At 49.1% G+C, this 12,550-nt stretch overlaps 1 protein-coding gene and 1 long non-coding RNA gene across 2 annotated transcripts; one reads left to right on the forward strand and one right to left on the reverse strand.

Annotated features, from left to right (window-relative positions):
- Positions 1 to 357: 357 nt before the first annotated feature.
- LOC146759246 (uncharacterized) lies at positions 358 to 3,156 on the reverse strand. The gene is made up of 3 exons (XR_014932239.1): positions 3,091 to 3,156; positions 1,538 to 1,612; positions 358 to 626 (listed from the first exon to the last, which is right to left on the reverse strand). It is a non-coding gene; the product is annotated as an uncharacterized LOC146759246 (long non-coding RNA).
- Positions 3,157 to 3,351: 195 nt separating this feature from the next.
- On the forward strand, positions 3,352 to 5,335 carry LOC146759247 (inositol 1,4,5-trisphosphate receptor-interacting protein-like 1). The gene is made up of 2 exons (XM_085510331.1): positions 3,352 to 3,426; positions 4,136 to 5,335. The coding sequence occupies exons 1-2, from the start codon at positions 3,352 to 3,354 to the stop codon at positions 5,315 to 5,317; spliced, it is 1,257 nt and encodes a 418-aa protein (XP_085366457.1). The 3' UTR covers positions 5,318 to 5,335.
- Positions 5,336 to 12,550: the final 7,215 nt, after the last annotated feature.

Genomic DNA, 12,550 nt, shown 5'->3' on the forward strand with positions numbered 1-12,550 from the left:
GGGAAAACTGTGGCATCACCATGGTGCAACTCTGACTTCCCCTCATCCCTGATCAGTTCTCAGACAGGTGTCAAAAGAAACATGATTTCAGGAAAAAAGGGCATCAAGATGTCAGTATAGAGACAAACTCAACTTAGACTGTGAGCACATCTGTATATTCTTGATTATCTTTTTAAGAAAACTAAAAGAAATATTCCTGAGTGCTCCACTGGAAATAGTCAGCAAATAAGATTCAGTGTTCATGGAAGAAACCTCTATTATCTCTGAAACAAGTTAGCATAGCACGGGCAGTCAGCAGCCAGTGCTGCATTTACACACTTAGAATGAGAAAAGGAAAACCTGAAATTTCACACAGCATTGAAAAGAAAACTATTTTTGATATCTTAAGGCAGATGCTGGGTCGTGGTCTGATGTGTTGTGGTTCAGAAATAAAATAGGTCTTTAAAAGGAACAACAGCTCTCTTTTCTCTGGAGGAGAAGTTCAGTGAATCCTTTCAATTTCCAAAGGCGTAGAGGTCAGACTGCCCCGTGCCCTCACTGTGTGCTTTCTGCATGAGGCTGAGATGACTTGTGTGATCTCATAGGCATGGGCTGCTTTAAAGACTGCTTTATGCAGTACATTCTGCCTGAAAAAGCAAACTTACTTTTAGTATTCCTTCACACATGATTTTGCACAGATGGCTTCCCAGGGAGTTGAACTCAGCCTGCACTGTGAATGGTTTGAAAAATGTCTATTATTTAAAAGTTTCATTGTTAGAACTAAACCCGAACTGTTAAGAAGGAGCCTCAGCCACAACCAAGAACAAGTTCAAACTCAACAAAAAGAATTGCTGGCCATCTCTCCCGTTCTTGTCTTTTAAAGCTACAATAACAACAGAAAAACAATAAAACACTTTCCAAGCTTGGGAGCACTTTAGCATCAGTCTTGCTGACAGGAGCACCTTCCTCAATTATATTTTCATCATCAGAGAAACTATGAGCCCACTGTAACTGGATAAAAGCCCTTCAAAATGAGAGCTTCCTTCAGTGTCTCACTCCCAAACAGAGGTGCTTCCACGTGGCAGCCTCCAGACCTCACAGTTTATAACAACACAATGACACTTAATGACATTTCTCATCGCATTTCTGTCTCACATGGGGAGTGCACCACTGGAGGGGATGCACTAGGCCATGTGTGAACTGACTGGAGAAGAACTGGAAATACGTCATCACTGTTTTGTTTAGAAAAGTACTTCTGACAAAAAATCACAGGTTTTTTGTGACTTCATAGAAAGATTTCTTTCAAAAATATGAAGTAAGACCTGCATAAAAACTTGAACAAGATAAGCATGATTTTCAGGTTAGTGAAAATCAAGCACATTAATAGACAGCTCCTGGTTTCTGCATACAGAGCTGATTTTCTCTCCGTTGTCTCACTTGAGGGAAATTGAGCAATAAATGATGGGAACCAGTGGAGAGCATCCTCCTTCCAGGGCTGCAAACTACATTTGTCTCAGTTGTGCACACAGTCTGCATTCACACTGTGGTGACTGCTCACCTGTGAGTGTGCAGTTCAAGTGCTTGTCCGGATTTATTTCTTGGTTGTTAATGAGTATTCAGTTTAGTTGTTTACCTGAAATGCAAAAAGTAGAGATTGGAAGTTTATTGTCATGTGCAAAATTATTGAGGGTGCACTGGATAGATGCATAATGCAAGGGGCTTTGACTGGTTTGCCTACAGAGGAACCCACATTGGTGATTCTCTGAGCAGCAGCAGCAAAGCCTCACATGTGGAGGCTGACCAGATTGCAGAAGGGGAACAGGATACAAACAGTTTGAGGAGCTGCTTCACTGACATTTCCAACACTGTTTTGGTAAAGGCCTTCGCTAAGCACAGTGACCTGAGATAAGCACAGAGTCAAGTTTAACATGCCTGAGAGGAGGATCTGGAGAGGAGGATGTCAGAAGTGCTCCAGTGTTACCATGATGACTGGCTTCCCACTTGCCCCCCATTGTAGTTGCACTGCTTGGCACTGGAAGGCACCAGCCTGGAGCTCCGGCTGCAAGGCTCCGCCAAATGCAGGAAACAACAGACACCCAGAGACTGGTGAAGTACAGAAATCTGAATGCTGAATTCAGATTCAGGAAAGAATAGGTCCTGTTTCACTGGGTTACACAGCTTCTGTTGGTTAATAATATTTATTGATATCCTTGTTACCGGAAACAGAGAAGAAGAGCGATTATCTTCTGTGGAGAAACCTACACTAGGGAACCTGCTGTAGCAGGGGATTTGGTCTAGGGGATCTCGTGAGGTTCAAATGACTTCCAACCCTGTTGATCTGGGATCTCCCCTGGCTTCAGGAGGTGACTCTGGCCTTACCTCCCAGAAGTCAATACAGCCATGGCTGGGAGCCTTGTGCTGCAGGCAGCAAGGTATGCAGGTGAAGCACAGCTGGTCTGACAGCTGCCATCACGCTCCTGTCCTACAGGGCTGTCTCCTTACCTACCAGACCACTCTGTGCCTGCAGGGCTGCCTTGGTTCAACACCCACAGGCTCCCAGCCAAGCCTTTCTCTGTTGGCCTTTGAGAAATATTCCTGCCTCGTGCACATGTGATTTTGCAACATGGGGTAGACAGCAGTTGCTCCTGCTGTTTTCTCTACAGCATAAGCTCACCCAAAGGAGCCAGAGCCCATGCAGCTGAAGAGGCTGCTGCACATGTGGGCATCCTAATCATCATTGTTAGAGCCCCTTTGAGCTGCTTGGATCGAGCCATCTGGCCTTTTGCTCAGAGGACGTTCAGACCACCGGTGGCTGAGGGAGCAATCAGCAAAGGGCTGTGTGATGTCAGGTGCTGAGACTTTGACATGACCGGCACTGATCTTCAGCTTTGTTCCCTCTGTGGCATTTCAGCACTAAAATGAGTTTCTGCATATGCTGCAAATTCTTATGTTTCCTCAGGAGCAGTAGTTTTGATTTTCCATTTCTGTCCAAATGATTTTCCAGGGACAGTGTGTTTGGAACATAACCTGTGGGGTGGCACATGAGGAGCACAGCATCCATGGGAAATACCACCCCATTTTATTTTAAAGAAAGGCCCGGGCAGCTCCCACCTGCTTAGTAAAGAGCGTCCCCAGGAGCTCTGTCCAGAGATATGCCTCCAAATTGAGGCAGTGCCGTGGCTCAGTGGCCATGTGCCCACCCTGGGCAGCTGAGAAGGGTGGAGTCGGGCAGCCCATTTGTGACATCAGCAGGAATGCATTGCATGACAATGCAGGGGATGGGTTTAGGGCCACAGGCAGGCAGCGCTGCTGCATTTTTGACCTGGGCCAATGGTGAGTGCAGCAGCAGGGGAAGGTCGGGCTGGACGAGGGATGTGGTGCAAACAGCGGCCCCTGTGGGAGCACCACGGGCAGTGCTTGGAACTGTCCCTGCCAGCGCTGGCCTCGGTCCCTGCTGCCACCCAGCTCCCTCGTACCCACTGCTCCTACCTGAGCACAGGGCCATGCAGCTCCTGGCCCCGCTCCCTCCCAGCCCCACTGAGCCCCTCTCTCCCATCTCTTGCAGATCATGGCTTTGGTGTTTGTTCTCGCATTGTTGGTGCGGGCGCTAAGTGTCAGTGTCAATACTGATGTGCTCATGCTCGAGAACGTGCAGCGGCGCGAGGTTGATCTGCAAAAGCACATGATACCTCCGCAGCACGAGATTGAGCAGAGGAATGAGCAGCAGAGCTGGGTGGACATGTCATCTCTGCTCTTTGCTCTGCTGCAGCACTGGAAGATCTGTTTCAGTATGGGACTGATTCTGTTGCTCTTTTGGAACATGGTGCAGTCCCTAAAAATGAAAAAGCGTGATGAAAGCAGCAGTGAAAATGACAGCTCCAGTGGCAAGGAGGAGGCATCGGGAGTGAAGGAAGAGGAAGAGGAAGAGGTGGAAAAGGAGGAACAGGAGGAACATCAGGAGGAACAGGTGGAACAGCAGGTGCAGGAGGAAGAGGAACAGGTGGAACAGGAGGAACAGCAGGTGCAGGAGGAACAGGAACGGGTGCAGGAGGAACAGGTGGAACAGGAGGAACAGCAGGTGCAGGAGGAGCAGGTGGAACAGGGCGGACAGCAGGAGCAGGTAGAACAGCAGGAGCAGGTGGAATTGGTGGAAAAGGAGGAACAGGAAGAAGAGGAGGATGACGAGGAAGAAGACTTCAAAGATTCAGCACTGACAAAATTTCTCACAAGGCGTGCCCTGGAAAAGGTGGAAGGAAGGGCCACCAGGTGCCCTATAGTGGAGGAGCTGATGAACGAGCTCGTGCAGACCTTCAGATTCATCTGGTCCAACAGCTTCTTCCCGGTGCTGCAGCCCGCCATTGGGGTGGGCAGTGCCTTTGAAGGCTGGAGTCCCCAGGAGTGGGACAATGTGTACTGCCTGCTCGTGCCCATAGAGCCTCCCCCCGGGCACACCTTCCTCCTGGAGCTGGGAGATGAAGGGCACGGGCTGGCAAGGAACTCCCGCGTCCGCGTGGAGCTTCAGTGCATGTGCCAAAGGGAGAAGCAGCTGGGGAATGTGCTGTGCTTCCTCCACCACCATGAGGAAGAGCTGAGCCAAAATCAGGACCCCAGCCTGCTACAGACTCTCTGCACTGACTCCTACCTGGATGTGGAGAGAACTGTCACCTGGTTCACCGTACAGGTGGCAGCAATCTGGAAGACCACCCACCACGCGCACGCCTACAGCCTGAAGGTGCTGCCTTCCAGACGCTCCTGCAAGCTCCAGCTGACAGAAGCCTCCAGCGGGGAAAAAGTCCTCGTCGAGCTGCTGTTCGGGGTGCAGCAAGAATACTCGGACATCTACCTGACCAGCCAGAACACAGACGCCGGCTTTACGCCCAGCACAACATGGCCACAGAGCTGTGCTGTGGCAGAAAAGAAGTTCTTCCAGCACACGGCCAGGAGTACCGGACAGGACAGCTCCCACCTGCACTGCCTGACGTTGCTTGCCAGCATCTTAGTGGGCATGGGCTTTTCCACCTATGTCATCAAGACTCTTGTCCTCCACAGTTTGGTCATCATCCCTTTGAAGAAGTGGCGCAGGAAGTATTTCCTGAATCGGATGGAGAATCTCCTGCGGTACCTGCGCTTCTGCCTGGATGAGAAATGCCTGAACCACTTCTTCCTTGGCAGCAAGTCGGTGCACAGCACGATTGTCCTGCCGCAGTCCTTCCGATCCGCCAAGCCGCTCAACCTCTTCCAGCACCTGGAGGAGGACCCGGACGCCCACTCCATAGCGCTGCGTGAGTTCAGGGAGCTGAGAGATCGCTACATCAGACTGCTGCTGTTCGGACGCTGAGAGAGACCTTTGTCCGAACCCTTCTCTTGTTTTGGCTGCAAGCTCACATCCTGTGAGCAATAAGACTCTGAGACCTATTTAGGAGGCCAGAGGTGGCTGTTTCCTTGTGGCAGTCAGTGTCACGTTGGAGAGAGCTTACCAGTGGAAGATCCGGCCTGTGACCAAATGACTCCATCTTGGTATGGGAGATCTGGGGATGGAACCATTGTATCTTGTGAAGGCAAGATGCAAACAGATGCTTCCCTGCTCCCTCTGACGACCATCTCTACTGAAGATCAACATCTGAACTACGAGTCATGCTGGAAACCCAGTGGTGACTAATTCTCTCTTGCTTTCTACAAAGACTCTTTGCTTTTATTTCCTATCTCTTTTCTATCACCCGACTTCCCTTCCCCATTTCCCTAAACAACAACAACTTTTAATAAACTCTTATAAACTATATATCCTGTTGTGTCTCAATCTCGCCGTCGTGTGTACGTATATTGAAAGAATATAGAGGCCACTAAGATGGTCAGGGTGCTGGAGCAGCTCTCCTGTGAGAAATGGTTGAGGGAACTGGGCTTGTTTAGCTTAGAGAAGGCTCTGGGGAGATCTCGTTGTGGCCTTGCAGTACTTGAAGGGAGCGTATACAGAGGAGGAATTGCTGTGTCACGGTGTTATCTAGATCAATCTATGTCTGTGACGGGGAGGGGCAGTAGGCTCCTGTTCCCCCTGGCTCCCAGCGTATAGGAAGGGAAAATAAGAAAGGGGTAGGGAGATGGGAGCTGGACTCAAGGAAACAAACAGAGAAGTGGCAACGATCTAAGGAGGAAAACTTATTATTTTACTAATTACAATCTAATGGAAATTGAGGCTAATAAGCCAAGTAAAATAAAAGGGAAAGAGAGAGAGAGGTTTTCCGAAGACCGAGAAGCCTACTTTGAAACTGAAGGTGCCACGGCTTGGAAGCACACCCAGACTCGCTACCAGGCAGTTTGAGAGAGAGACAGCATCACTTCCGTGATGTGTTTCCCTCTCTGACTGTGAGACCCTCTGGGACATGTACTTGTTCTCTGTGCTCTATATGATGTTATGATGTGGAATACCAATAGAAAAATGTACAAAACCATGACATTGTGAGGGTGGGCAGTGATAGGACAAGGGGGAATGGCTTTAAATTCAGACAGGGAAAGTTTAGGTTGGATCTTAGGAGGAAGTTTTTCACTCAGAGGCTGGTGACGCACTGGAACGGGTTGCCCAAGGAGGCTGTGGATGCCCCATCCCTGCAGGCATTCAAGGCCAGGCTGGATGTGGCTCTGGGCAGCCTGGGCTGCTGGTTGGTGACCCTGCACACAGCAGGGGGTTGGGACTGGATGAGCACTGTGGACCTTTGCAACCCCGGCCATTTCATGATTGTATGATGGGTGACATAAATCGCTGTCTGATTATTGTTGCAATATGCTTCTTTTCATGTGCTCTTAACCAAATACTGCTGGTGTTGCCCTGGGTGTCCTGTTTGGGGTCGTATCCTGGTAGATGCTTTACGAATACAAATGGTGCATAAAGGCCTGTATAGTTCATTAGGACCAGATCTCATGTCCATCGATAGCAGTATTATATAGAAATAATATACCTTTACATATATAAAAATGATAGACCTTTCAGAAGGGTATATAAATGCAGCACAGTGGACAAACATATATTACTCTGTCCACCTGTTTGACAAAAATGTATATATTATTTTATACCCTGAAGCAGGGGTTTTAATATTCCTTCAACAATATTTTGATATAATCATCAATGACTATAACTGCTCTGCTCTGGATCTTCTTGTCATCTTTCTAAATGTCTGCTCCATTTTTTCATCATGTTGGACCAAAAATATAGCGTGGTGATGAACTACACAGGTCTGTTTTGTGCTGTAGATGCTTAGCCCTGGAAGTTTATCAGTAAATAAGAGAGATGAAAAATCCACTTTAGAGAGAGGATTAGGTAAAAAATTCAGCTTCTTGAAAGTAATCTGAGAGGTACTACTGACGTATTCGCCAATTAACCTGACTTATCCCAGGACTTCAACTGTCCCGGGGAGAGAGACACAAACATGGATGCCATCATGTCTTCTCTCAATATATTGCTCTGTCACACACCTTATATGCCATCCTAAATCCCGCGCAGACACGTACACCCGCTACGCAAAACCCGATGCATGCGAGAGAACCTATACACACACCTACCTAAACCCGCAGCCCACTAACTCTTAACCTACAGGCCTAACTCAGCTATTCTAGAACACTCCATCTACTCAGAACTACTGTATGCACTCATAAATCCTCGCAAAGACAACTTAGCACCCCAACGTACTACAGAACTCTGTGATCAGTGGGAGGTTGGCACAGGTTTGCTGTTAAAAATGGCACTTTCTGCCCTTCTGTGTCCATGGGCTCCTGAAGGATTTGTAAATCCTTGTGCTAAAGGTGGATGAGGCTTGCACATCTCCTGCCACCTGATTATTACCTGTGCAGATGGAACATATCTCTGGGTTCTGCCTGCAGGTAGCAAGGACAGAGCAATCCCACATGGACAGGGACTTGCCAAGGTATAGCTGAAAGCAGGTGGTAGATAAGATGAATTGCCTTCCAGCAATTTGCAACCAGAACGAGGAGAAATTTCATATGATAGTGAGCTGCAGTTCCTCCTATCAAACCTGACCTGGTGCTAAGCCTTCTAACAGCTATTGTCTCGGACCATTTAGAAGAGAGAGTCCCATTCAGCATTTCCTGTCCCTGCTGTTACCTGGAGGCTTTTTGCTGTGCTCTCACTGCTCCTTTCCATGCTGATCTTTGGGATGCTGCATTGCTGTAGCATCACTGAGGAGCAGTTAGAGAATCACAGAATCATCATCATAGACTCATAGGATGGCTGGGGCTGAACAGTACCACAATGATCATCTAATTCCATCGCTGGTGGCACCGCAAAGATGAAAGGAAGAGGCTTTGTGTTATAGGAGCATTGCCATGCAGTGCTGATTGCCTATAGGGTTTCAAGCAAGGAAACACCAAAATAATAGATCAGAGCACCCATGATTTTGTGTTGTGTTCACGACAGTATTTGGCCCCTTATTTGCTATGGTGAGTTTCATTTGCTGGAAACCTTCATCTCTCTTTTAAATGATCATTCTTTGGTTTGAATCAAGCTTTAAATGGGAGTCAGTGAATGCGCTCCTGGATTTCTGAATGTGTTTGCCCGGTGGGATAGGTTGTAGTTAAGTGAAATGCATGGTGTAAGCAAAGAGAAATTGCTGTATGCAAACCATAATTTTTGCGTACTTACTGTTTGGAGTGCTGATGAAAGGGATGTATCACAGCATTTTTATCATGTCGGCTGCTCTCCCTGTCTCACTGCCTGAAGGGTGGCAAAGGGCCCCTTTCATCTGGAGGATTATGAGGCCATCATGGTAAACAGCAACACCTGGTTGGGTTGACATTGTTGGAGCTTTCATCTTTTGTTCGAAGTTTTGAAGTGTTCCTTGTGGTTCTTTTGTTCCCCGAGTCATGACTTGATGTTTAGCGAGATCAGGGAGGAGCAGCTTCTTGCTGGAGTCATTAATGTGGATGGGGAGGGGAGAAGACAGTGGCCAGCTGAGTGCTTCCAGAGTCCCAAGGTTGGGGATGGCCCTACAGGTTTGGAGCTCAGTTCTGGCTGCACAGAGGGTGCCTGGATCTCTGCTTCTGCTGCTTTCACCCCAACAAATGCTCCTTAAGAATGAAATGCAACATGCCGCTTGGCTTCATACCTCTTAATCCCAGAACAGGAGTCCATCCACAAGCGGATGAGAGAAACTGACAACAAAGGACTTAGCAAAGAGACACTGACAGAGTCAGTGGGCAGTGCTGCCAGTTTCTGCCTGCACTTGTAACCAACCACCCAGCCTTGCCACCATCACACTGGCTTCCTGAGCTCATTCATTTACTCTGGGGGGTGCCTGCAGGGCCTGGAGCGTGCAGGAGTGGAACGGGAGGCTGTCCATGAGGCACTGTGCTCGGGGGGATTTCCCTGGCTGGACCATTGCATGTTCTCTGCCTTGCAGCCTCTGAATGCAGACAGAGCCGGATCCTGGTGGGCGAATGCCAAAGAAATCTCTTAGTTGGTAGCCGAGTCTCATACTTGCCTTTATGATATTCTTTTAACATCAAAGTAAGATTCATATATAAAGCAGAGCACCCAAGAATATATCTCTAGTAATGGTGACAGTGAAATGTCATTTTTGGATGGAATGTTTTTATTTCCCTTCCTTTTTAGTCTCACCTTTTTTAGTTTTCTATCCACTGATTTTGCCCAGAATTTCCAACCTGTGGAAATATATTCCCGTGTTTATTTAGCACTGCTGCTTTTCCTGCGCTAGCAGTATGGATTTAGACATTGGCTCATCCTTTATGCAGTTCAGAGAATGACTTCAGGAAAAGTCCTAATCCAGCAAAGGTGGATTCTTCAATAAGGAAAAATACAGCTCAGATTGCAAGAATAAAGATGGAATGGGTCTTTGCTGTGTTCTGCCTCTTCCAAGCATGTAAGATTTTTCACTCAGGGGTGGTGACCCCAGCACTTGCTCTTGTTGAACCTCATCCCATTGGCCCCAGCCTATTGATCAGCCTGTCCTGGTCTCTCTGTGGGGCCTGTTTACCCTAAGGCAGATCAGCACTTCCTAACAACTTGCTGTCATGTGCAAAATTATTGAGGGTGCACTGGATAGATGCATAATGCAAGGGGCTTTGACTGGTTTGCCTACAGAGGAACCCACATTGGTGATTCTCTGAGCAGCAGCAGCAAAGCCTCACATGTGGAGGCTGACCAGATTGCAGAAGGGGAACAGGATACAAACAGTTTGAGGAGCTGCTTCACTGACATTTCCAACACTGTTTTGGTAAAGGCCTTCGCTAAGCACAGTGACCTGAGATAAGCACAGAGTCAAGTTTAACATGCCTGAGAGGAGGATCTGGAGAGGAGGATGTCAGAAGTGCTCCAGTGTTACCATGATGACTGGCTTCCCACTTGCCCCCCATTGTAGTTGCACTGCTTGGCACTGGAAGGCACCAGCCTGGAGCTCCGGCTGCAAGGCTCCGCCAAATGCAGGAAACAACAGACACCCAGAGACTGGTGAAGTACAGAAATCTGAATGCTGAATTCAGATTCAGGAAAGAATAGGTCCTGTTTCACTGGGTTACACAGCTTCTGTTGGTTAATAATATTTATTGATATCCTTGTTACCGGAAACAGAGAAGAAGAGCGATTATCTTCTGTGGAGAAACCTACACTAGGGAACCTGCTGTAGCAGGGGATTTGGTCTAGGGGATCTCGTGAGGTTCAAATGACTTCCAACCCTGTTGATCTGGGATCTCCCCTGGCTTCAGGAGGTGACTCTGGCCTTACCTCCCAGAAGTCAATACAGCCATGGCTGGGAGCCTTGTGCTGCAGGCAGCAAGGTATGCAGGTGAAGCACAGCTGGTCTGACAGCTGCCATCACGCTCCTGTCCTACAGGGCTGTCTCCTTACCTACCAGACCACTCTGTGCCTGCAGGGCTGCCTTGGTTCAACACCCACAGGCTCCCAGCCAAGCCTTTCTCTGTTGGCCTTTGAGAAATATTCCTGCCTCGTGCACATGTGATTTTGCAACATGGGGTAGACAGCAGTTGCTCCTGCTGTTTTCTCTACAGCATAAGCTCACCCAAAGGAGCCAGAGCCCATGCAGCTGAAGAGGCTGCTGCACATGTGGGCATCCTAATCATCATTGTTAGAGCCCCTTTGAGCTGCTTGGATCGAGCCATCTGGCCTTTTGCTCAGAGGACGTTCAGACCACCGGTGGCTGAGGGAGCAATCAGCAAAGGGCTGTGTGATGTCAGGTGCTGAGACTTTGACATGACCGGCACTGATCTTCAGCTTTGTTCCCTCTGTGGCATTTCAGCACTAAAATGAGTTTCTGCATATGCTGCAAATTCTTATGTTTCCTCAGGAGCAGTAGTTTTGATTTTCCTTTTCTGTCCAAATGATTTTCCAGGGACAGTGTGTTTGGAACATAACCTGTGGGGTGGCACATGAGGAGCACAGCATCCATGGGAAATACCACCCCATTTTATTTTAAAGAAAGGCCCGGGCAGCTCCCACCTGCTTAGTAAAGAGCGTCCCCAGGAGCTCTGTCCAGAGATATGCCTCCAAATTGAGGCAGTGCCGTGGCTCAGTGGCCATGTGCCCACCCTGGGCAGCTGAGAAGGGTGGAGTCGGGCAGCCCATTTGTGACATCAGCAGGAATGCATTGCATGACAATGCAGGGGATGGGTTTAGGGCCACAGGCAGGCAGCGCTGCTGCATTTTTGACCTGGGCCAATGGTGAGTGCAGCAGCAGGGGAAGGTCGGGCTGGACGAGGGATGTGGTGCAAACAGCGGCCCCTGTGGGAGCACCACGGGCAGTGCTTGGAACTGTCCCTGCCAGCGCTGGCCTCGGTCCCTGCTGCCACCCAGCTCCCTCGTACCCACTGCTCCTACCTGAGCACAGGGCCATGCGGCTCCTGGCCCCGCTCCCTCCCAGCCCCACTGAGCCCCTCTCTCCCATCTCTTGCAGATCATGGCTTTGGTGTTTGTTCTCGCATTGTTGGTGCGGGCGCTAAGTGTCAGTGTCAATACTGATGTGCTCATGCTCGAGAACGTGCAGCGGCGCGAGGTTGATCTGCAAAAGCACATGATACCTCCGCAGCACGAGATTGAGCAGAGGAATGAGCAGCAGAGCTGGGTGGACATGTCATCTCTGCTCTTTGCTCTGCTGCAGCACTGGAAGATCTGTTTCAGTATGGGACTGATTCTGTTGCTCTTTTGGAACATGGTGCAGTCCCTAAAAATGAAAAAGCGTGATGAAAGCAGCAGTGAAAATGACAGCTCCAGTGGCAAGGAGGAGGCATCGGGAGTGAAGGAAGAGGAAGAGGAAGAGGTGGAAAAGGAGGAACAGGAGGAACATCAGGAGGAACAGGTGGAACAGCAGGTGCAGGAGGAAGAGGAACAGGTGGAACAGGAGGAACAGCAGGTGCAGGAGGAACAGGAACGGGTGCAGGAGGAACAGGTGGAACAGGAGGAACAGCAGGTGCAGGAGGAGCAGGTGGAACAGGGCGGACAGCAGGAGCAGGTAGAACAGCAGGAGCAGGTGGAATTGGTGGAAAAGGAGGAACAGGAAGAAGAGGAGGATGACGAGGAAGAAGACTTCAAAGATTC

Source organism: Coturnix japonica, chromosome 10 (genome assembly GCF_054131305.1).
Source record: "Coturnix japonica strain WE chromosome 10, WE-NBRP24, whole genome shotgun sequence".
NCBI classification, from domain to species: Eukaryota; Metazoa; Chordata; class Aves; order Galliformes; family Phasianidae; genus Coturnix; species Coturnix japonica.

Excerpts from the sequence above, each read along its gene's own strand:
- LOC146759247 (XM_085510331.1), top strand. The coding sequence starts at position 3,352 with ATGTGGTGCAAACAGCGGCCCCTGTGGGAGCACCACGGGCAGTGCTTG. Across the intron at positions 3,427-4,135 it reads CCCTGCCAGCGCTGGCCTCG|GAGGAACAGGAAGAAGAGGA; the intron begins GTCCCTGCTGCC and ends TTGGTGGAAAAG.